This window comes from Saccopteryx leptura, chromosome 1 (assembly GCF_036850995.1).
Source record: "Saccopteryx leptura isolate mSacLep1 chromosome 1, mSacLep1_pri_phased_curated, whole genome shotgun sequence".
NCBI classification, from domain to species: domain Eukaryota; kingdom Metazoa; phylum Chordata; class Mammalia; order Chiroptera; family Emballonuridae; genus Saccopteryx; species Saccopteryx leptura.
The window spans coordinates 369,109,431-369,133,800 of NC_089503.1; the positions used below are offsets into that span (position 1 = coordinate 369,109,431).

At 40.3% G+C, this 24,370-nt stretch overlaps 1 protein-coding gene and 1 non-coding gene across 8 annotated transcripts in view; both read left to right on the forward strand.

Annotated features, from left to right (window-relative positions):
- The window catches only part of PKHD1 (PKHD1 ciliary IPT domain containing fibrocystin/polyductin), a 482,558-nt gene that overhangs the window by 272,184 nt on the left and 186,004 nt on the right, over positions 1 to 24,370 (forward strand). For all 7 annotated transcript variants that reach the window (XR_010748128.1, XM_066359212.1, XM_066359215.1 and 4 more), the window contains one exon: positions 5,314 to 5,442. Coding sequence is in view for 6 of the 7 variants with exons in the window: in XM_066359212.1 (XP_066215309.1) it covers positions 5,314 to 5,442 (129 nt within the window). In the remaining variant the exon portion in view is untranslated. The remainder of the gene's footprint in view (positions 1 to 5,313; positions 5,443 to 24,370) is intronic.
- TRNAV-GAC (transfer RNA valine (anticodon GAC)) lies at positions 17,091 to 17,166 on the forward strand. Its single transcript has one exon. It is a non-coding gene; the product is annotated as a tRNA-Val (tRNA).

Genomic DNA, 24,370 nt, shown 5'->3' on the forward strand with positions numbered 1-24,370 from the left:
TCTGATTCCAAAACCAGGCAAAGACAACACAAAAAAGAAAATTATAGGCCAATATCCCTGATGAATATAGATGCTAAAATCCTCAACAAAATATTAGCAAACTGGATCCAACAATATATGGAAAAAATCATACACCATGATCAAGTGGGATTTATTCTGGGGAGGCAAGGCTGGTACAATATTCACAAACCTATCAATGTTATTCATCACATAAACAAAAGGAAGGAGAAAAACCACATGATAATTTCAATAGATGCAGAAAAAGCATTTGATAAAATCTAGCACCCATTCATGATCAAAACTCTCAGCAAAGTGGGAATACAGGGAACATACCTCAACATGATAAAAGCCATCTATGAGAAACCCACAGCCAACATCATACTCAATGGGCAAAAATTAAAAGCAACCCCTTAAGATCAGGAACAAGGCCGGGGTGCCCCCTTTCACCACTCTTATCCAACATAGTCCTGGAAGTCCTAGCCACAGCAATCAGACAAGAAGAAGAAATAAAAGGCATCCAAATTAGAAAAGAAGAAGTAAAGCTATCATTATTTGCAGATGATATGATATTGTATATAGAAAATCCTAAAGTCTCAGTCAAAAAACTACTGGACCTGATAAATGAATTCAGCAAGGTGGCAGGATATAAAATTAATACTCAGAAATCAGAGGCATTTTTATACACCAACAATGAACAGTCAGAAAGAGAAATTAAGGAAACAATCCCCTTCACTATTACAACCAAAAAAATAAAGTACCTAGGAGTACATTTAACCAAGGAGACTAAAGACTTGTACTCGGAAAATTATAAAACATTGATAAAAGAAATCAAGGAAGATACAAACAAGTGGAAGCATATACCATGCTCATGGTTAGGAAGAATAAACATCATTAAAATGTCTATATTACCCAAAGTAATCTATAAATTTAATGCAATACCAATTAAAATACCAATGACATACTTTAAAGATATAGATCACATATTTCAAAAATTTATATGGAACCAAAAGAGAACACGAATAGCCTCAGCAATCTTAAAAAAGAAGAATAAAGGGGGAGGTATCACACTTCCTGATATCAAGCTATACTACAAGGCCATTGTACTCAAAACAGCCTGGTACTGGCATAAGAACAGGCACATAGATCAATGGAACAGAATGGAGAACCCAGAAATAAACCCACAGCTCTATGGACAACTGATATTTGACAAAGGAGGTAAGGAAATACAATGGAGTAAAGAGAGCCTCTTCAACAAATGATGTTGGGAAAATTGGACAGCAACCTGCAAAATAATGAAACTAGATCACCTACTTACACCATTCACGAAAATAAACTCAAAATGGATAAAAGACTGAAATGTATGGCGTGAAACCATAAGCATCTTAGAAGAAAACATAGGCAGTAAGCTCTCCGACATCTCTTGCAGTGATATATTTGCTGATTTATCTCCACGGGCAAGGGAAATAAAAGACAGGATAAACAAATGGGACTATATCAAACTAAAAAGCTTTTGCACAGCCAAAAACAATAAGAACAGAATAAAAAGACAAACTACACAATGGGAGAATATATTTGACAGTACGTCTGATAAGGGATTAATAACCAAAATTTATAAAGAACTTGTAAATCTCAACACCAGAAAGACAAACAATCCAATCAAAAAATGGGCAAAAGAAATGAATAGACACTTCTCCAAAGAGGATATACAGATGGCCAATAGACATATGAAAAAATGCTCAACATCACTAATCACTAGGGAAATGCAAATTAAAACCACAATGAAATATTACCTCATACCGGTCAGAATGGCGCTCATCAACAAAACAACACAGAATAAGTGCTGGCGAGGATGTGGAGAAAAGGGAACCCCCCTACACTGCTGGTGGGAATGCAGACTGGTGCAGCCACTGTGGAAAACAGTATGGAGATTCCTCAAAAAATTGAAAATCGAACTGCCTTTTGACCCAGCTATCCCACTTTTAGGAATATACCCCAAGGACACCATAGAACGGTTCCAGAAGGAGAAATGCACCCCCATGTTTATAGCAGCATTTTTCACAATAGCGAAGATCTGGAAACAGCCCAAGTGTCCATCAGAGGACGAGTGGATTAAAAAGCTTTGATACATATATACTATGGAATACTACTCAGCCATAAGAAATGATGACATCGGATCATTTACAATAACATGGATGGACCTTGATAATGTTATACGGAGTGAAATAAGTAAATCAGAAAAAACTAAGAACTATATGAACCAATGCATAGACGGGACGTAAATATGAGACTCAGAGACATGGACAAGAATGTGATGGTAACAGGGAGTGGGGTGGAGGGGTGGGGAAGGGGCGAGGAAGGAGAGGGAGGGAGTGGGGGGAGGGTAGGGGCACAAAGAAAACCAGATAGAAGGTGACGGAGGACGATTTGACTTTGAGTGAGGGGTATGCAGCACAATCAAAGGTCAAAATAATCTGGAGATGTCTTCTCGGAACATATGTACCCTGATTTATCAATGTCACTGCATTAAAATTAATAAAAATAAGATAAAATAAAATAAAATAAAAATTAAAAAAAACAAAAAAAAATCACTGGAAATAAAGCTTTAGGATATCTTTTTCTGACACTTGTGATGGTAGTTAGTGACCATTTCAGTAAATATCCCCATCCTCTCTTCATCTGGATATCTTAGGTATAGTACTATGAAGGAGACGATATTCAGAGGAAACTTAGAAAAGTGGGATAGCCCTAGTTTTTATAAAATATATACAAAACCTCTTTCCGAATGAGGCTTGTTTGACTACATTACCTGATTTTCATAGTGTGAGGTAGGTTTTGTGCTAATTAAATTGCCTAGGATTTCTACTTGACCATTACACACACACACACTTTTAAATTATCCCAGGGCCCTAATTAGACCATGGCTTGTAGGAAGTTGGGTTCAGGTGGACGAAATAATTGGGTGTTCCTCATGGTTCTGACTGTGGGCTTTTCACACCGTAGTCCTTTGGGACTATCATAACAATCCTCAGAGTTTCAAATATGACTTCTTGGGCTGACACCAAGATCCATCTCTCTGACTCAGAACCCTGTCCCATCCTCCACATTCATATTCATTTCCTGCTTGCTGTGTCCTTTCGCCTGGAGGCCTCACAGACTGCCCAGACTCTGTATGGCCCAGACTGAATTCATCAATATACGTCCGAAAGGGCATCTCTATTTCTACTTGTCACCACCCATGATGGAAACCCCAAGGTCATACTTAGCTCCTCCCTCTTTGTTACCCTTCCCATGTTGACCTCTGATTGTTTCCACAGCCACATTATTTGGCTCCTTCCAGCTCTGGGGCTTAGCACCCAAAACTGCCACTAATTCCTCCACTTGATCTCTTATTTCTTGCCATTGCTTAAGCTCATCCCTCTGTGTAGAGTGCACACCCTCCCCACATCCTCCTTCATCTTTATAGCTCCTACGCCTCCCAGAAGCAGCCCAGATGCTGCATGTGCCCCTGGCCAGGTCTCAGTTCATCCCTCGGTGGGGTACCCTTCAAGAGAACACCCTTCAGAGCTCTATCTTCCCAATATTTACTTACATAGCTTACACAATGCTCTTCGCTCCTTGGGGCAAAATGTAGCATTTTATTTTTTTGTGTGTCCCGGCATTTTTAGGGCAATTCTGATAGAGAAGACTGATTACTCGTTTATGCTTATGAAAGTAACAAGTAATGGGTGGTGAGAACTGTCTCCCACCGATCATCTGAGATCTCCCATCATGTGAGTTCTTGAGACTCCCAGGAAATTTTTCTAGCCTGAGAAGAAAACATTTTTCATAGGGCAAATGGATTTCCTGTGTAAAAATTAATTCCATTTGTGGTTTAATTTGAGCCACTTAAAGTAATAACTGAATAAAAGAAGATCTGTCCTGGCAAAGGAATGTTTAGTCATCTGTGAATCTTTTCATTCTCCTTGGAGACAACCTCTCTGCCCTGTGACTCTGTAGCAGGGATCGCATTCCAGACAAGAACATGTGGGTGCAGTCAGCATGGTGTGCGTGATACGATGCTGGCCATTCTTCATTGGAAATGAGTAGGTTTACGTTTCAATTCTCTGATAAAGAGGCCAGTGGATGGTTGAAAAGAAAAGGCCATTGGATCATCAGTGGCAGAATCTATGAAAACCATTGGTTTTTATGCAAATTATTACAATGTGAGGCATCTAGATTATATTCTCATCTTTCATATTCATTAAGAGCTGTGAGAAGATCATACCTTTTGACTCAGTGATTCCATTGCTAAAATTCTATTTTAAGAAGAAATCAGGATTATCGGCAAATTTGTGTAGAGTTATTTATAATTTATTTATTTATTTATTTATTTATTTATTTATTATTTATTTTTGGTGACAGAGACTGAGAGAGATAGAGAGAGGGCCAGACAGATAGGAAAGGAGAGAGATGAGAAGCATCAGTTCTTCGTGGCACACCTTAGTTGTTCACTGATTGTCTTCTCATATGTGCCTTGACTGGGGGGCTACAGCAGACTGAGTGACCCCTTGCTCAAGCCAATGACATTGGGCTCTAGCTGGTGAGCCTTGCTCAAACCAGATGAGCCTGTGCTCAAGCTGGTGGCCTCAGGGTTTCGAACCTGGGTCCTCCACGTCCCAGTCTGATGCTCTATCCACTTTGCCACTGCCTGATCAGGCAAGTTATTTATAATTTTTAAAAAAGTGGAAAGAGCCTAAATATCAAACAGTAGGTATTAAATAAATTATGAACTTTTTGTATGTTACAATATTATGTAACCATTAAAATACTGTTTACAAGGAGTTTTAATCACATTAGAAAATGCACATGAAAAACTACTAAGCTAAGTAAAGTAAGAACTGGATGTAAAATTACATTCATGATATAATTTCAATTATATAAAAATGATGAGAAATTCTGGGAGGAAATACAAATAAAAGGTTAATGGCTGTTCTTTCTCGGTAGTGAGGTTATAGGCAACTCTTTTTTCTTTTTCCTTCTATGTTTGCATTTTTAAAAATGTTTGACTAGCACATGTAATAATTGTAATAGGCAAAACACAACTGTTTAGTAAAAAACGTAAACTGTATTTTCCCTAGAAGTGGAGGTGATCAAAGGAATGAATCATTACTTGTTTGTACCTGATAAATGCTTTTTGGGAGGTTATAAAACATTACAAAGCAGCTATTTTTGGAGGGGAAAATATCACCAGCATTCTAAAATAAGAGAATTTACAAGCTATCACCGTGAATCACATTTTTGGTCACTCTTTGCTACTTCCCTCTCGTTTTCTAGCTTCGACCTCTGTGCCTGAATCAGCTTTGAGATGGTCCCTCCCCGAAGCGTGGGCTGGTGTTGAAGAGGGCTGGGGAGGACACAACCACACTGTTCCAGGCCCTGGGGACGATGTGCTGATTTTGCCAAGTGAGTCCAACAATCCGTAAGTTCAGGGTCACCCATTTCTTTTCCCTTAGACTGTCAGATAAAAAAGTGACAACAGCCAACACAATAGCTGCCAATGTAAAATAGATCAAAATTATACTTTTTTTTTTTAAAGAATTTTAGTAATTAGTTTATGAGTGCCTTGTGACAGAGATGGTTGAAAATCACTAGCTTAGAGAGATGAAGATGCAAGAGGAAGTGGGCTGACCAGTAGGAAGTTGAACTCTTATTATTACTATTATCATTATCCAACGCCCCTGTCTTCCACCTCTCTCAATGGCGGGTGGAACTGTGTGAGTAAACAAGCTCATGAGTCATTCCTGTATGAAAAGGAAAAGCCTGTTCTGTTTTAGCCATCTCTTTGATGAATCTCGCCAGCGGATTGGCCCTGGGCTATGATTTTTCCCACTAAGCAAGCTGTTTCTCCCACCCTGTGCGGGAAGCAGGAGAAGCTTTTGAAGGTTGCCAAGCTTTTACCATCCTCTGGGCCCTTTCTGCTGAGTGAGGAGCACTATCTTGCTGTCTTGCTTGGCCTCTCAGTGGACTGTGTCCACGTGGGCCCTGGCGGCCTGGAGCCGCTGGCCTCCTCCACCACCCCGCCTTCTTGTCTTCATGGCCAGCTTGTAAAATGGATGCGAATTCTCCATGAAATTGCTCTTAAGTAGCACAGATCGGTGCTTTGGAAAAATGTAGGTGGGGGCATTGACATGGGATAAAGTGTCTTCAGTCAGTCCCTGAGGGTTATTGTGAGAACCAGAGAAGTTAAGATGTTTAAAACATAATTGTTCATTATTTCTATTGCTCAAATGTAAAAATAAGTGAATGCGAACAGATACGGGATATATAATAAATGAAGTCCTTTTTCTGTTGCCTCTCTCCTCTAATAAGCCTTTCTGAATGCCAACAAATCGCCTTGTACGTAGTGGGAAGCATTGTACTTCACTGTTCCATTCAGTTTGGGACCATACAAATGGACTATTCTGGCTTATTTTTCTCTTCCGAGTTTTAGCAAACCCGGATATTTTAACCTCTGACAGACCTTTGAGTTTAGTTTACCTCCTCTTGCTACTTGTGGTTTGCATTCTTAACATTTTCCTGGCTCTCCTGGTGTATTCTATTCCTAGCCTTCTTCGAATCAAGGTTGTTTGTTCACCCAAGTCTGGCACAAAATAGACATTCAGTTAAGTACTGCTTGACTGAAGTTCACATGTCAATGCTACCATCCAGAATGTAATACCAGAAGCAATCAATACCTTTGAGTTTGACACAGTGCAACTACACAATTTTACAGGTCTGTGGAAAATAATGTCTTCTCCTTTGAACAGATTCCTAATAACTAAGACTTTTATGATGATGATTGCAGCCACTATAACGTAAGTGGTTGGTGTGTGCTATGCACAGTGCTGCGTGTTCTCCATTGATTTCCTTAACTTAGTCTCCCAACTACTTTATGTGAGGCTGCTAGCATTAACCTCCTTTTTATAGATGAGAAATCTGGGGCATGGAGAGACGAAGTGACTTGTCCAAGTCTCATCCAGCTAGTAAGCAGAGAAGCTGGGGCAGGAAGTCAGGCAGTGGGATTCCAATGTCCTAACTTTATCATGTCATTTTTAAGAACTCACCATCCCTGCCTGCTCTGGTTCCTTCCGATCAGACTAGATTTTATACTGGATTCACATGTCTCTGTTGGCTCTCCACAGTGTTTCTTTCACCTGGAATCAAAATGAAGAGAACTCTACTTTTTACTTCGTTCGAGGAATTCAGTCTAACCACAGCCTCGTTAGGTGCCCCTGACATGGAAAAACGGGAGGAGTCTGATGTAACGCGCCATTGGTGAAAGCACTTGCTTTGCATCTGGTAGCAAATGTAGTTGCAATTCAAGTTAAACTCCTTTCCCATTCAGTTTAACTAACATTTACCGAACGCTCACTGTGTTTTTAGGCACTGAACGAGGTGCTCCTGACCCCAGGCTCCAAACGCAAGTCAAATACAGCCATGATCTCAAAACAGCTGGTCATCTAAGCTGGGTTAATAGAACACATAATGCACAATAATATAACAAATAGCTGTAATCAAAACAGAAGTGTTTAGAATCAGGGTGTCTTAGGCAAGTAGAAGAGAGATGGCTTCCTGGAGGAAGAGGCATTTGAATGGACCTTGCAAAGTGGGGTGAGAGTGAGTGGGGCAATATGAGACTCAAGGGCACAAGGGGGGTAGTGATGCTTCAGGGGATGAGGAGGGGCTGCCGACTGGAGTAAACCTGCGTTCACATTTGGATTCTGACGTATACCAACTGGATGACGCTGGACAAATTTTAAACCTTTCCGACCTTCATCTATAACATGAGGGCTGCAATTAATATATTGTCATATGAGAAGATCAAATGAGATAACATCAGCACACGTGCCCACTGCGTAGCGGATTGGTAGTAATGGAATTACAGATGAAAGCTGTGATTTTTAATGTCTCCAGCATCCCTTTCCTCCATTGTTCTGCCTGGCTGCCCCCTCTTGGCCTCTGGTATTAGCGACACTTTGTATTTGCTTTCCAATGGCTTATTATTTAATTTTCACAACATCTTTGGGAGCTAAATAGGTAATAACTATTATTACAGTAAAAACCCATTTTTACATAATACGATTTTAATGGAACTGCTGATTTTATAAAATGAAAGTGACTGGTAAAGAAGATTTAAGTGATACTTTTGAACCTCTAATATAATTTTATGGTGTTTTGTGTATTTTAATTCATTAATAAAGGAAATGTGTAGAACATTCCCATCATTATTCAAATAGAATAGCACAATTTTTCAATAAAATTCTTAGGGTAAATTGCCTATTTCCATTTTCTGGGAAATCAGTTTTATGGAATGACCTCAGTCCCATCCTATTACATAAAAATAAGACTTGACTGTACTAATAAAAGATATCACTATCTTAAGTATCACACCACTGTCCTTCAAGGCCTTCTGTCTTTATAGACACACTGGATTTTGAAAGAGCTGAAAATTCCTCTCGGTGGTATTATACGGAGTAAGCTGGGTTATTCATGGAGCATTTGCTCTTGTTTAGTTTATAGTAACTTAGCTTCACACAAACAAGTATGTGCGGTTGTCTTTGCCTCCTAAATGTGGGAGAATTTGTTTGAATCCATTCTAGTCATCTACAGAATGGGAAGAAGGGTTTCAAGTTTGAAAGTTGGTTAAAAGTGTCCTCCAGAAACAACAAAGTTGCAGGTTTGATCCCCAGTCAGGGCACACACAGGAAGCAATAACAACAAAAAATGCACAACTAAATGGAACAACAAATGCTTCCCTTCCCCCTCCCCTCTTTCTCACTTCCTCTCATGTCTCTCTACAAATCTGTGAAAGTTAAGCCCTGGCCGGATGGTGGTGAAGCATCCTCCCTGAGCGTGGAGGTTGCCAGGTCAACTCCCCAGTCAGGGCACATACAGGAGCAGTTCAATGTTCCTCTCTCTCTCTCTCTCTCTCTCTGTGCCTCTCTTCCTCTCAAAAAAGGTCTCAAACCTTCACAAGAATAGCTGGTCAATGGGTAAACTGATCCTGCTAACTTGTACTGTCTGTCTTGTCCTGGACTGCTCTGACTCCTGTAACGTGCGTCTCGTGCTTCCTCTGAGGGAATTTAGGCCATGAAAAAATGACATCCTTTTCACACAGGGCAGACTTAATGAAAGAAAAATGTGTTATAATTGCAAACGATAAGATTCTTTTCTGAAGGGTACAGATATGATATCATATAGCCTCCAGCATGTGTGTGTGTGTGTGTGTGCGTGTGTGCGTGGTAGAATTCCCTGTGTTCCATTTTCTATATTACTTTGAACTGTCCTTATTTGAAGATGAATGGGAGAGTCCTGTTTTTCTTTCATAATAGTTCTTTTGTTTGTTCTGATTTTTAATATTCGGGTGCTTTAAATAGCATAGAGGCTCATAAAATTCATGTGATGTTCAAAGATGTCAATATTTAACGCATTCTTCTGCTAAGTCACAAGGTATTAAGATTGGTGATATAAGATGATCATAAATCAGGAAGTAATTTTTTAGGGGGAAGGAATTTCTACAAAATATTGTGTAGATAGCATTATTAGTTTGATTTACTTTTTTAAAGCCTGAGATTATAACTAATTTAGGGTAGGATGCACAGAATACAGATGTTTAGGTCTGCGACATCAATTAGAAACCAAATATTATAAATATTAGTGTTCTCTCTGTAACTTAAGTAGTTTTCAAAATTGTGGCCTTGTCCCATTTGGATGGAATAGAAGAGTCATACAAAACATTGCCCGTTTATTCTGGATCACTAGCAAGTGGGATGGGGAGAAATTAAGTGTGAGTTCCTGGGGTCCTCTGTAGGATGCATGACAGAGTGGTGACTGTTGTGTGTAGTCTAGTAATCTATCACTACTTAAAGAACCACCACCTAGAAGCTTAACAGCTTAAAACACACATACATTTTATTTTGTTCACAATTTTGCAGGACAGGGCTAGGCTGGGATATCTTATTGGGTTCTTCTATGCATTGCAGTCAGATGCTTGCTGGATGACAGCCATCTAAGGGCTCAGGCGCATGGTCTACGGTGGTTCACTCATGTAACTGGTAGTTGATGCTGGTTATTGGCTGGGAGCTAAGTCAGGGCAGTCAGCTAAGAGGCCTCAGTGCCTCTCCATGTGGGTTTCTTTAGGGGTCTTTCTAGGCTTTCTTTCAGTGTGACACCTGGATTCCAAAATAAACAGCCTAAGGGATCCCTAAGAGTGAGCAGTCCAAGACTTGGGTGGAAGTGCATGCCTTCTGAGCCAGCCTTCGCCGCATCAGAATATCATAACCCTCACATACTCTTGGTCAAGCAAAGCACTGATGCCAGCTCATCAGATATAAGGGAGGGGAATTAGGCTCCACTCTGGATGTGGAGAACTGCAAAGAACTTGCAGCTGTCTTTAATCTACCACAACACATGAGTTTATGTGTGTGAGTGTGTGTGCACACATGTAATTAAGAGCAGATGTACTTGACAATTCAAAAGGTTTGAGTGTTTCAGGGTCTGGTAAATTTGTTCTGTTCTTCCCTCTCTGGGAAGACGATAGATTCTGTTGGCTTATATGAGTCAGAAATTGAAGAACACCAGGAGACAAACTGGTCAAAGGATTTGAGTTTCTTTATTCTTTAATACCTGTAATGCTTGGTGTTACTGTATTGCCTCTTAATTGCCTGAATATGGGATACTTAAACCCTTCAAACAGAATTGGGCCCCCAGTCTGCGATTGCTCACTCTAAAATGGGATGGATGACAGTGTTTGGGCTGCAACCTGTAGCCAGATCCCTCCATCCATGACCGGGAACTTCTTCTTGTGAGGAAAGAAGTGTAATTTGGTGAAGGGAGAAGTCAAGGATGAATATTTTGAGCAATTTTTTTTCTTTTGGAGGAAGAGAGTCAAATTTTTCTTTAATCTTATTTAGAATATAAATGGAAACGTTTTCCTTAAGATTTCATAAAGAAGAACAGACAATCATGTTTTTGGGAGGTACTTTTGACACAAAACCTTTAATCAGCATTACTATCAAATAAAAATAAATAAAAAGAAAACTTAAAACCAAAGGATCTTTAACTACTGCTTCTTAGAGGGGAACATAGCTTTCTGTGAACTTTGCTTAATGGTGAAGGGTGGTCAGGCCATGTCTTTCCCACAAGAAGGAAAAGTTGGCATCTCAGGCTCCATGGGGCAGATATGTCCACAGACTGCAAATTCACAATAGAAGCTTACTGTTTAAAGCAATCTAGGTGCAAAATCCTTTGCAATGTGGAGTCCTCTGATGAATTGAATGATCACCTCATAATTTCTTTTTTTTTTATTTTGCTGTGTCTTTATATACATATATTTACTTGTATTAAGTATATGTTAATATATATGTAAAAAATATATATGTAAAAATATAGATACATAGCTAGTAGGGAATTTAGAGGTTATCTAGCTTAACTAAAATGAACTAAGGTAATACAAATGTTTTGGAAATTGTAAAATGCTACAGGATGTATTAATATTATTACCAAGACTTTTATTATGTTTTGTACCAAGAAGAAGAACAGAATTTGTCTCCTTATTCTCAACCCAGTGTTGCAAACTGCCTCCTAAAGTAGATAAGAATCAATACTTTTGCTTTTTTAATTTTAGATTTATGTCCGTAAAATAAGATTATATTTGCAAGACACACTTAGAGACTAGGGAGTTCCTTTTAGTTGAAATGACCATGATTCAAATGGCTTCTTATAAATTAATAACAACAGGACTCTAACCAGTGACCAAGGTCTGTGACAAAGCACCCTTGCCAGGTTGGGTAGCCAGGACTTGAATTTTTTTTAAGTATTTTTACACTTTGTCTGGGTAGTTAACTTGGTTGTTGCATCATCTTGATACACCAAGGTTGGGGGTTCAATTCCTGGTCAAGGCACATACAAGAAACAACCAGTGAATGCATAGATAAGTGGAACAACAAATTGATCTCTCTCTTTCTCTCTTCTCTGTTTCCCTCTTTCTCCCCCCACCCCCACCTCTTCCACTGTCTCTCTAAAAATCAATAAAAATATTTTCTATGTAGTTTTACAACTATGTAAATTTTATCCATAAAACTGTTTCAATTAGAATAACAACAGAACTTGACCAAGCAGAGGTGTAGTGGATAGGGCATCGAACTGGGACACAGAGGGCCCAGGTTTGAAACCCCAAGGATGCTGGCTTGAGCATGGGCTCATCTGGCTTGAGCGTGTTCACCAGCTTGAGCACAGCATTGCTGGTTTGAGCATAGGATCATAAACATGACCCCATGGTCACTGGCTTGAGCCCAAGGTCGCTGGCATGAGCAAAGGGTCACTTGCTCTGCTGTAGCCCCCTGGTCAAGGCAAATATGAGAAAGCAATCAATGAAAAACTAAGGAGCTACAATGAAGAATTGATGCTTCTTATCTCTCTCCCTTCCTGTCTGTCTGTCTCTGTCTATCCCTCTCTCTGTCTCTGTCACATACACACACAAAAAAACCACAGCAAAGATTTTTATTTTCTATGAATGACAAAAGGAACATAGTTTTTAAAATATATTAAAATATGTTGATACCCTTTCTGTACTCTCAGTTTGCCATTCTCTGCTTGACTCAGTTATGGTGTTTGTTTCCGGGCTAATTAGAACTCACTTAGACTCTTCTCTTGAGACCCAAAGTCATGTTAGCCCTGACACTTTTTATGGCTTGCTAACTTGCTGGAACTAATTAGAGTTTACTCTAATTCAGTGTGTTTTCAAATCCTTTTCTGTCATCACTCACCTGAGAAACATACTGCTTGTCATAGTCCATTAGGATCATAGCAGTTTTCTAGGAGGGGACATTTTTCCCCAGGATTTGTAGATCATAGATGGGGTGGGAGTGGATATTGGTGAGTGTGAAATAGGTAAGAGACGCAGGCTTTGTTTTGATACTGAGTTCAGCCTAGAAAATCACTGTCTTTACAACTTTGCAGATTTCTGACTCTGGTATCGCAGAAGTGTGACTCTTCTGGGCACCTTGTGTGCTAGCCCCTACCAGAGCCTAATGGGTACACATGTAAAACACCTATGGTGCTTTTCTTCAGTTGCAGTAGGTGCGATGTCTTTTCTTCTATACCAACTGCTTTCTCCTGCAGTCTTTGCATTCTTCCATGCACATTTTAGAATTCTTTTTTTTTACAAGAACTATGCATTATTTACCTCAGAACTTTTAAGTGTTTTTTGGCCTTAACTATATAAACTGTCGGCTTTATAGTAGCAATAAATTCATTGATGGTCGCTATGTAAAAATTTAAATATGTATCAGAAACTGGATAGGAAATGAGAATTGGCAGGACCTGACGTTTTATTAATTGTAAAGGGAAAAGAGAATGAGACTGGAAAGATGACTCTGAATGTCTGAATGTGAGTGGATGTGTAGGAGTGCCATCAGTAGAGACAGAGGATGCAGGGGACAGAATAGGTTTAACAGGAAGGGCAATGAATTCCATTACAGATGTATACGAAATTTCCTAGGTTGATGCCTAGATGGTCACAGACATTGTGGACCAGCGGTTTAGAAGGGAAGCTGGTTAGAAATCCGGATTTAGATTTGGTCATCCTCCGAAGAGTTGACTAAGAAAGCCTTGGAGATGGAACCAGAGGACTAGGAAGACGGTAATTTAGAAATTGTCTGAGAATAAACTGTGTACTCTCTGGAAGCTCCTAAAAATCAAATGCAAAATGTAATGCTTGCTTTGTCTTACATTTCTTCACAACTGCATTTGAACTTTATGAAAACCCTTAGAGGGATGAATGTCTTCAAGGATCCCCATATCTTTGTGTCACTCCCTGTTGAGACAGCAGAACTTCTAGAGTGACAACCAGGATGTCCCTGGTCACTGTCTAGTTAGCATTCAGCCAAGTGTTATAAATTCATAGGCTCATGTGGTGGGTTAATTTCAACAGAACTGGTTGATTTTTACAGCTCAGTCAGTTTGGGAAAATTAAAGAGGCTATATTCTCCAAGTTAACACTGTCATTTTCTAAAAACATACAGTATTAAAAAAATATAAAACAGCACAATACATATTTTTTTTAAAATGATTTAGAGAATTGTGTGTAATTATTACAATGAGTTCAGTTGTAGAGGTAAGAATTGAAGCTCATATTTCAAATACGCAGCAATAGTCTGTCAGAGTACATTGGTTAATTCCTTTCAACTCTGAAATACTGAAACCGGTATCCATTAATATTTATTTTTGGGACATTGATATTAAGAACTAATCTCTTTAAAGTCATTAGTAAATAGAGTGACCAGTTACTCTTGTTTTTTTTTAGAACTGAGGGATTTCCTGGGAAGTTTTTTAGTGATAAAACCTAACTCTGTGGCAAACCAGGATGATTTAGTCACTCTACTAAGACATCACTTTTAAATTTCTTACCAACCCCATATGCTATGATGTAAACTGCTACAGATTTGCTGAAAATTAATGAAACTTTTCCTTGCCTTAAATGCGTAAAGTTGTATTTCTTCCCTCAAGAAATTTGTCTCATGGAATTAATAGTCTTTGAGGAGACACAGGCATTTCTTACAAAGACGGGAATCTGAGTGATTGCATATGTTGTATTTTGCCCTCCTGGTTGGGGCTGGGGCCCTTAATATAGAGCACGGCATTTTCACTTGCTGTAATTGAATTATGTACTCCTTTTCCTCTATGCTTTATGGTCTGTTTTCCATGAAGATATTTTTGGAATGTAGAATTAAATAATTCATGATTTCCCAATTATTGTTAAGTAGAGTTGCCATTTCTTGAGTTGGTTACACTTTCTTGAGGGAGCTCTTTGAGTCTTCATATGAAGACCTTTAAAGAGAAGAAATTTGCCCCAGCAAGGAGGTGATTAAAGCTGCAGCCCAGGCTGCAGGGGCAGGGGTAGCATGGGTGGCTCACGGTCAACCCTTCAGTCACCACACTTGTCCCCAATCCAGGGGTTCTTCACTTCTCACGTGCCCTGGGACCCTGTGGCATTCTGATGGAGCCTAGATTCACTCTCAGAATAATACTTTTAATACATAAAATAGAATAGGCTTATAAATAAATGGAACTAGTATTTTGATAATAGCTATCAACATTAAAATCAACTTGTAGTATAATGATATATATGCTTTTTTTTATTAGGGCATCAAATGACACTGTCTAGTGCTGGTTCTAATTACTATTATAATTTAAATGATATTGTTGTAGATATTCTTCAAAAAGTGCTGCCATAAATGAATTTCTCCCCTTCCCTGGAGAAATGAGGCGCTCACTCTGCTCTCGTGGAATCCGGGCTGACCTAGGTAGTTTGCCTGACCTATGGCATGGAGTAGAGGTGATGTGGTGGGCCTTCCAGGGCTGGGGCACACAAGCCCTTGCAGAAGCTGCTCTTTTGACCCCTATGTCTTAGTTGCTATTGGAATGTACCCTTTGGGACAGAGCCTCAGGCTGTGGGAATCTCAAATCACATAAAGAAGCCACAATTTTTCACACTGGTTTGCAGCCCCAGCTAAGCTCTAGCTAGTAGCCAACATCAACTTCCAGCCCTGCAAATGGTCTGTCTTGGGCATGCAGGCCAGCTGAGCTCAGTACAGGCATACCTCATTTTATTGTGCTTTGCTTTGTTGCACTTCAAGGATGTTGCATATTTTACAAAATGAAGGCCAGCTTCTCCACGAGCTGAAAGTCTGTGACTCACTTCATCGCGACACTCACCTCTTTGTTGGGATGGTCTGGAACCAATCCTACAGTATCTTCAATCTATGCCTGTAATATTGACTGGCTGACAACTCAGAGATTGTTTTTATTTTTCTTTATCTGTAAACACATTAAAAATCCCCTATTTTATCCTTATGCCAATATTACTTAGGATTTCTTCTGTATATTAAATAACGCTCCTTTAGAAGGGCCATTCCAACGTTCTGTTGACGAGGATTCCGTGTGGGCCCTGGAAGAGTTCAAGCTAAGAGTGAAATGCAATGAACACTTCTCACTGCCATTTGTACAATGCACTGGATACTAAAGCAGAGTTCAGAAATCATGCATATATTGAACTACTGTTTACTGGGCACATGATTTATTGTGTCCCAGACACTTTGCCTCGTGTTGGGGGCAAAATGGTGAACAAAGCAGTTTCCGTGCCTACCTGGAGCTTACTGCTTAGTAAGGGAGATATTACTATTCAAATCCAAACCACATTCAAGATATCAATGCAATCACACATACGATGATAAAGAACAGAATTAACAAGTGTGTTGTAGGAAACATTTAGAGAGTTATGAGGGCATATACCACAAGGACCCAGACTATAATAGAAGTGGATTCAATTAGATAAACCATATCGTAATGCAAAAACAACCATTTAGATATTAATTAATAATAAATTTACCCAGAATTTCTCAAACTGCTTCCTGTGAAACTAGCTCTTTATAAGCATTACATAGGAGTAAGATAAAGAAGTCACATGAGTTTGGGAAGTTTTGGACTAAACACAGATAAATGGATTTCTTTGCATCTGATCTTTTCAATGCCTTTTCTATGATGATATGAATTGTGCAATTTTCAGAGGTGGGGCTTAGTGTGTTCTGTTTCTCTGAGATGTTTAACCATATAGCCTTTTATTCAAGAGCAGCTCATCGTGTCAGGATTTTGCAAAAACACTCTGAGCACAAAGTATTCTCACACTCAGTCTAATTTGCAACCACTCCATGAAGTTTGGTATCCAGATGTATTAGGTCTTCTGTGAATAACAAAGACCTGAAGTTTATATTCTCTCTTATGTAAAAGAAGTCTGTTCCATGGTGTCAGGGACTTGGACTCCGTGTGTCCCCTTGTGCTGTTGCCATTCCCACGGTTACTCTGGTGCAATGTGTCCGCTGGAGCTCCAGCCACTGCAGCCACATTCCAGGCATCAGGGAGCAGAAAGGATTCTTCCTGAAAGTCACACATAACATGTCTCCTGCTTATTGGCCCAAACATAGCTGAAGGGCCCATCTCACTGGAAGAGAGGCTGGGAAATGTAGTCTTCTGGCTAAGCGACTCTGTGTTCAGCTAAAAATGGAAGTTCTTAGGCCCTGGCCGGTTGGCTCAGTGGTAGAGCGTCGGCCTGACGTGCAGAAGTCCCGGGTTCGATTCCCGGCCAGGGCACACAGGAGAAGCGCCCGTCTGCTTCTCCACCCCTCCCCCTCTCCTTCCTCTCTGTCTCTCTCTTTCCCTCCCGCAGCCGAGGCTCCATTGGAGCAAAGATGGCCCGGGCGCTGGGGATGGCTCCTTGGCCTCTGCCCCGGGCGCTGGAGTGGCTCTGGTCGCGGCAGAGCATCGCCCCCTGGTGGGCATGCCGGGTGGATCCCGGTTGGGCGCATGCGGGAGTCTGTCTGACTGTCTCTCCCCATTTCTAGCTTCAGAAAAATGCAAAAAAACCAAACAAACCAAAAACAAAATAAAAATGGAAGTTCTTGTTACTAAGGAAGAAAAGGAAAACTACTGAAAAGCAACTAGTGGTCTCTGCCACAGTTTTCTCTCATTTTTTAGCTGAGGAATATGGACCCAAAAAGGGAGGACCAAGAAAGAGCTCTAGATCTAGAGGCAGCAGAGATTCAAATCCAAACCTCCACCTGCCTGGAGCCTCTCTAGTTCCTTACACTGTCCCTCTATCAACACGTGGGAGGGACCACACAGAGCCGCTGAAAGGCTGTGACGGAAAGCGGCATGGTGATATAAACAGGTAACACCATCGTAAAATACATTTTAAGAGAAAGGCGGGACTGTATGTCTTAGAGCCGTATCCCCATAGTTGGAAATGAATAGCACGTGGTTGTGACTGCCTTGTTATGCTTACATGGTGTATGTAGACCAGAACCATCAGGCGCTTTGCTCTCCAGGGCCGGCTCTGCGTCTGATAGCATCTCCTCTCTTTCCTTTATTTGTAACATCAGTGATGCTTTGCAAGTCCTGAGCCCCAACTGAAGCCATCTGTTTGCCTCACTTTATTTACATGATAGCATCACCTGATGGCAATTTAGTGTGTCAATGAAAAAACAAACACAAAGCATTGCTCTTCCCTAGACTGATCTGGGGTTCTGTCTGGTGGCACAACAGTGGGCTAACCCGCACCAACTGCATTTCTCCGCGGGGAGACTGAGTCTGTGAAGCCCACGCAGGGGGTTAGCGCAAGGCGGGGAGCTGTCGCTTGTGCCAGAGCCGCCCGGCTGCGCTCAATGTGCGCATGACTGGTGGCACTCGGCTGTCCTCTAGCATGTCACCAGTACTAAAGGGAACTTCTCATGTTTGTTCCCAGTGTTCACTGTAGCTTCAGAGCAGAGTAGAAGTAAAAAAAAAAAAAAAAATAGAACAGAGTATATGCAATTTGCACATTTGTTAAATGAGTGAGTGGGTGAGTCAGAGAGAGAATGTATGAATGGTGCATTGAATGGAAAGCTAATTAAATTCCAGCTTCTCTCCTCCATTCCTGTTGCTGGCACGATTGCTGGGCCTGTGATGCATCAGCAGGAATGGTTGTTGCTGGCGCAGTGAAGCCAGGTGCCTTGGGCTGGCTACCCTGGGGAAGGGCTGTAGTTCTGAGTCTGAGCACTCACCTGGCAAACCAGGCCCCTGCCCCTCCCCTCGGCCCACTACAGGGCGGGAGACCATGTGTGGAAGCACTGTCCTTTTGAGAGATCGAGGGCAACGGGTGTCTAGAGCAGTGTTTTCTCCCACGGGTTCAGGTATTTGTAATTCAGATCCTCACCACAGCGGCAGTTTTTACTAAAACCCTGTGGAAAAGGGAAGTGGGCAGGACCCATGACGGACAAATCCTATAAATAGAATTCAAGCTTAAAAATGCTGAAATACAGACACATCCTCTGATGTAGAGCAGTTCCCAGATTGCTGACCCCTAAACCCTCCAGAGGGACCACTGGAAAATTAGCTCCTAGAAATACAATTCCATTTCGGGGATCCCCAGGTTCTGGTACCAGGAGCGAGCAGAGGCTGTCCTGCGAGCCCCAGGACGCCCCCCTCACTCCTCAGGCCAGAACCCTGCCTGTGCTGCACTGACTTCACCCAGGTGGCTGTTCTTGTATGATAAAGGGGAGGAAGTGTTATCCTGAGTCCTCATAATGACCCAGGGAACTGAGAGAACTGGTGTCAGTTGTCATCAAGTCATGACCTAGTGCCTCTTCCTTTTATCAACTTCCTAGCCATTACCTGGATTCGGGCATTTCATGTCATCACAGTCCTTGATGACACTCCTTGTCTTTGTTTTTCTTTGTTTGTTTTCTCCCTTAGTTGATTTGCTTTAATGAGTGGTGTATTGATCTTTCTCTACATGCGTCTGTTTAAGCGTGTAGGGAGCTGGATCTAGGTATTTGGTAGCTGTCTAATCCAGTGGTTTCCAAATGGGGAAGAAGAGATAATCTGCTGAAGAGCAGATAGAGAATGCTAGAACCTTCATTTTTATTTTTATTTTTTAGCCTAGCCTTCGAAAGCTTTCTCTGTTTTATTATGTAGGTATATTTAATATATTAGAATTGTGTGGTGTGCATATGTAATTTATTAATAAAAGTATAAGTGGGTAATATTGAGGCTATATGATTAAAATTATACTCATCTAAAGAAGGAATATTTGGCATTTATTTGAATTTTAATACCGTATTAGTGCTTATTAACTATAATAAGAGTCTCCTCTAAAAAGTGTTTGGTAGTAAAATATATGCTATATATGGTACACATCGTTCTATACGTGTGTAACTCATATAAGTTGTTTAAATTAAGTGACAAAAAATGAAATTAGAAAATTAACGTCAGTAACCGATTTTACTTTGGAGATTGGTTAACCTTGATGGACACCTGAGAAACCTCACATTCAGAAGCAGCACGCTGTAATTTTCCCAAGACCTTGGTCTTGTGCGTTGATGCTATGTAATATTTCAGGGGCTTCCCAGTGCCTTTAGGGTAGATCTCAAGCTCATCTGTTTGGACCGCACAGCCCTTCCTGACCTGGCCTCAGTGTTCACCTCTCCCCTGGGCACCGCCTTCCCCAGCCACAGTCCTCTGCTGACTATTCTCGGGTGGAGTCAACCACTGCTCCTTCCCCGTCACTTAGAGTTTCTGTTCTCTCTGCCTAATTGTAACTTTTTTCCCAACCTTCTTTCCAGGTTCTTCTCCTCTTTCCCATTTTAACACTCTCTTCTCTTTACTCCTTTTTGTCCTTTAACACATGATGTGGTGTCGTCACTTCTTCCAGAAAGTGTCTGTGAATTCCATTTGATGTAATTTCCCTTCCTCTGTGTTCCTGCGACACCTCGGACATATTTCCATTATTTACCCTTATTCTGTAGCTGTTATTTACTTTTATGTCACCTCGAGGACAGAGGCCATACCTTATTTGACTTTTTCTATCTCCAGTACAAAGCACAGAATTCAGCATGTAACAGATACTCAGTGAATGCTCCAGCGAGTAAATCAAAGAGAGAGATCCAGCTACTGCCCAGTCGGTCTCTCCTAAAGTAAATCTAAGGATTTGGGAACCTGAAGATATTGTCACTGTCATGCTGAGGATCTTGGCAAACAAGGGCGTGTTAGTGGATGGTGAGCCCCTAAGAACCTTAGCAGCTAATGAGGAGGTGCTGATTTTGTTGGGAGTTCTGGTGGTCTGGGGATCATTCAACATCAGCATTTAGTTAGAATCCTTGGGCCAGAAACTTACTCTTTGTGAGTTGTGCTTCCCATAGGTAAGAAGGCACTCTATGCAAGAGAGAGCGGCTCATTCTTTTCCTTAATGGAGTTCTCTGAACTCTAGTATTCCCAGTCGGTGCCTCTCATTTCCCTTCTCCCCTGGTGAGCTGGTGGCCTTTCATTCAAGCTACTCCTCCACACAGCTTGCCTCCCCCCTCCCCCCTGCACCTTCCACTGGAGCAGTTGATGGGCCTCCTGTGGATCAGCACCTGAGGAACTGAAGGGCCTGGTGTGGCTTGCCAATCAGGAGTTTAGAGCTCTCTGGGGATTTACTGCCTTCCCAGCCCTCAGGCCTCCCATGGCTTAGCATCTAGGAGCTTGACACACCTCCTGTGGTTTTAGCTAGTAGCAGCTTGACGATCTTCTGTTTGCTGTGAAATAGTTTCAGAGGTTACCTTTACTCATTTGCATAGTGTGGATGCACCTGTTTATGTTTGTTTTCTTTTTTGGTGAAACTATAAAAGGAAGAGTGTAAAAGAGAAAATATTTGTGCTTGCTTAGAGCGATGACTTTGGCTACTGTGAAGGAGCCTAGCTTTTGCAGTTTATAAGAGAGTTAAGGCCTAAATCAATCCTGGTGAGGAAATTATTTATAACTGAAGGGATAGGACCAAAGGGGCATGTAGCTTCATCCCAAGGATTTGCAGGAAACAAAGAGAAGGGAGAGACTGGTGGGTAGTCAGAAAATAGAAGATACTCTTAGTTTTTGCCACACCACGCTCAGTTTAAGCCTCACTCAGAGAGAAAAATTTAACCATGATTTTCATAAGCAAAATATCAAAGAAGCTTTTAATCCTTTCTTTTTGCCCTTCCTTATTTATCTGCTCTTCTCAATTGGGATTGCAGTGTTGTTTTTAATGTGTGTGTTTGCTTATAGATGTGTAGCTTTTAAAAAAATTAATTGAGTACTTTATGTCAGGCTTCATCGTAAACATGTTAGATGAATTTACTTTGTAATTCTTATAACCACCCTATGGGGCACTATTACTATTTTTCTTTATCAGCTGAGAAAGCTGAGACTTGGAGATCATTGGTAGAGGGGCAAAATTTAGACCCATTCAATGGTCTGACTCTTTTGAGCGCTTCTGAGCAATGCACAAGTACCCCTCAATCAGCATGAAATTATGTTCTAAGTATTTATATGTGACTTTTAAGCTTTTTGCAATCTATCTTGGAGGTAGTATCATATCATTCTGCATAGCATTCCAGAGTAGGAATGTACCATGGCCTATTGAACCACAATCTCACTGATGAACACTTAAGAGTTTTTTTTTTTTCGCTAATTTTTCACTTTTACAAACTATACAACATAAAAAATATTTATACCTTATTGTACAAGTGGTAGAATTTCTCTATGCCAGTTGATTCCCAAAATGGATTCCAAAGCCTGTCTACATCTTAAATCACCTAGAATGCTTCTTAATAAATACAAAACATACCTTCAAGGAATACATAATCATCATATTCTAAACTCTTACAGAGTCCAGAGAAAGATCGAAAGCATCCCAATTTAACCTCAAGCCTATAGAATTGATTCTAAAATTAGACAAAGATAACACAAAGAAAATTAGAGGGTAATCTAATTAACGTTGATGGAAAGTGTTAGCAAATCAAATGTACCTGTGCTTTAGAACAGTTATACTTGATTAATAGAGTTTAATTCTAGGAATGCAAGGATGGTTCTATTTCAGGAAAAAGATTTATTAATATAATTCCTTGAGATAAAATTAGACCTATCTCTCTCTTCCGCCTAAAATTATACTTTGGTTCCCTTTTATTATAATGAGGAACAAAGTTCATTATATGAAAACCCAGAAAATAGCCAAAAAAGTTTAAATCTCTCCCCCTTATTAAATGCAGTGCCAGTCTTTACCTACACAACCTCTGTTTCTCTGAGTATATGATACTTTTTTCCCTTCTTTTCGAAGTGAGAGGAGGGGAGATAGAGAGACCCTGACTGGGATCTACCTGGCAACCCCTGTCTGGGGCTGATGCTCTGCCCATCTGGGGCCGTGCTCACAACAAAACTATTTTTAACACCTGAGGCAGGGGCTCTGCAGATCCATCCTTAGTGCCTGGGCCAATACTCTCAAATTAATTGAGCCATGGCTGTGGGAAAGTAAGAGAAAGAAAGAGAGAAGGGGTAAGGGCTAGGGTTGGAAGAGCAGATGGTCACTTCTCCTGGGTGCCCTGACCAGGAATGGAACCCAGGACATCCACATGCTTGGCCAATGCTCTACCATTGAGTGAACCAACCAGGGCCTGAGTATGTGCTTCTTAATACCCAGACTACCTAGGGTACCAGAGCCTATTGGGTCATAGGAGTGAACATTGACAATGTCTGTTTTATGGAACTAAGTGTGGGTAAGCAGAGAAAACCGTCCTAGGGCACTTCGGGAAGATGGACTGTGAAGGGCTGAAGGAAAAGATGAACCATAAACAGAAATGATAAGTTTTAGGGCATCCAGTCACAGGTCTCTCAGCATATATGAGACACTGGGAAAATGTTCTCCAAGTTATGTTATAGAAGCATCTAAAGCAAATAAATAGAAAATCTAAGCATATGTTCAAACAATATTTTTAAAGGCATTCCATCTTCTACTTTTGTTGTTATTGTTGTTTTAAGTGTGAAAGTACAGTCTCTCTCTTGAATGAGGAGCAGAGTTATTGGTATGACTCACCTAAGGGCAAAAGCTAATAAATCACAGTGTGTCAAACGTATCTGCTTCTCACCCAAAGGAAAAATGTTTACATGGTGATAGAAAGAGGAACCTGCCGGAGTATCAAGAGGATTTCCCCAAAGCCTTCTTAATCTGTAAAAGAGAAACCATTTGATCAATTTCAATGCCTACTCAATAACAACACAAAATATTAGGCAAGAAATAGAAGGAATTGTTCTTAGCTTGATATAAATTATTTATAATAAATCCACAGAGAGCATCACAAATAACCATGAAAGATTAATTGTACCTTGTTAGAAGACAGGAACAAAACACGAATGCTTATCATCATCCCTATTACTAGAATGCAAGACAATGCAATAGAACAAGAAAAATATAATAAAAGGTGTAACCATTAGAAAGAAAGAAAAACAATTCTTGATAAACTTACATTGTTTTTTTCTTAGAAATATGTGGGGCAAGTGAAAAACTATTAAACAAAAGGTGTCAGTAAAATGATTGAACAGAACACCAACGTACAGTGATAGCATCCCTATATACTAACAATAGTCAATTAGAAAAGGTATAGACAAAAGATTCTACTTTTGAGAAAAAAAGATAAGAAATTTAGATATAAACTGAAGGCTGTCATATATCATTAAAAGAAAACTTCAGTGAATAAGTAGAACTGATAAACCCGTATAGGACGACAACAATATTACAAAGATTCTCCCCTATGAATCTATAAATTCAAGTAATACAAGTTAAAGTTGGAGTTAGATTAAAAATAATAGAACATGAGAAGCTGATTCTAACATTTTTAGAAAAAAACAAAACAAATAAGAAACAAATAGGCAAGAACTTTTTAAAGAGGAGGTTAGTTTAGGGAGGCTTGCTCTAGATGCTCAGCAACCAAACTGCAGTGGTATTGTCCTAGGAATAAACAAACAGAAAGAA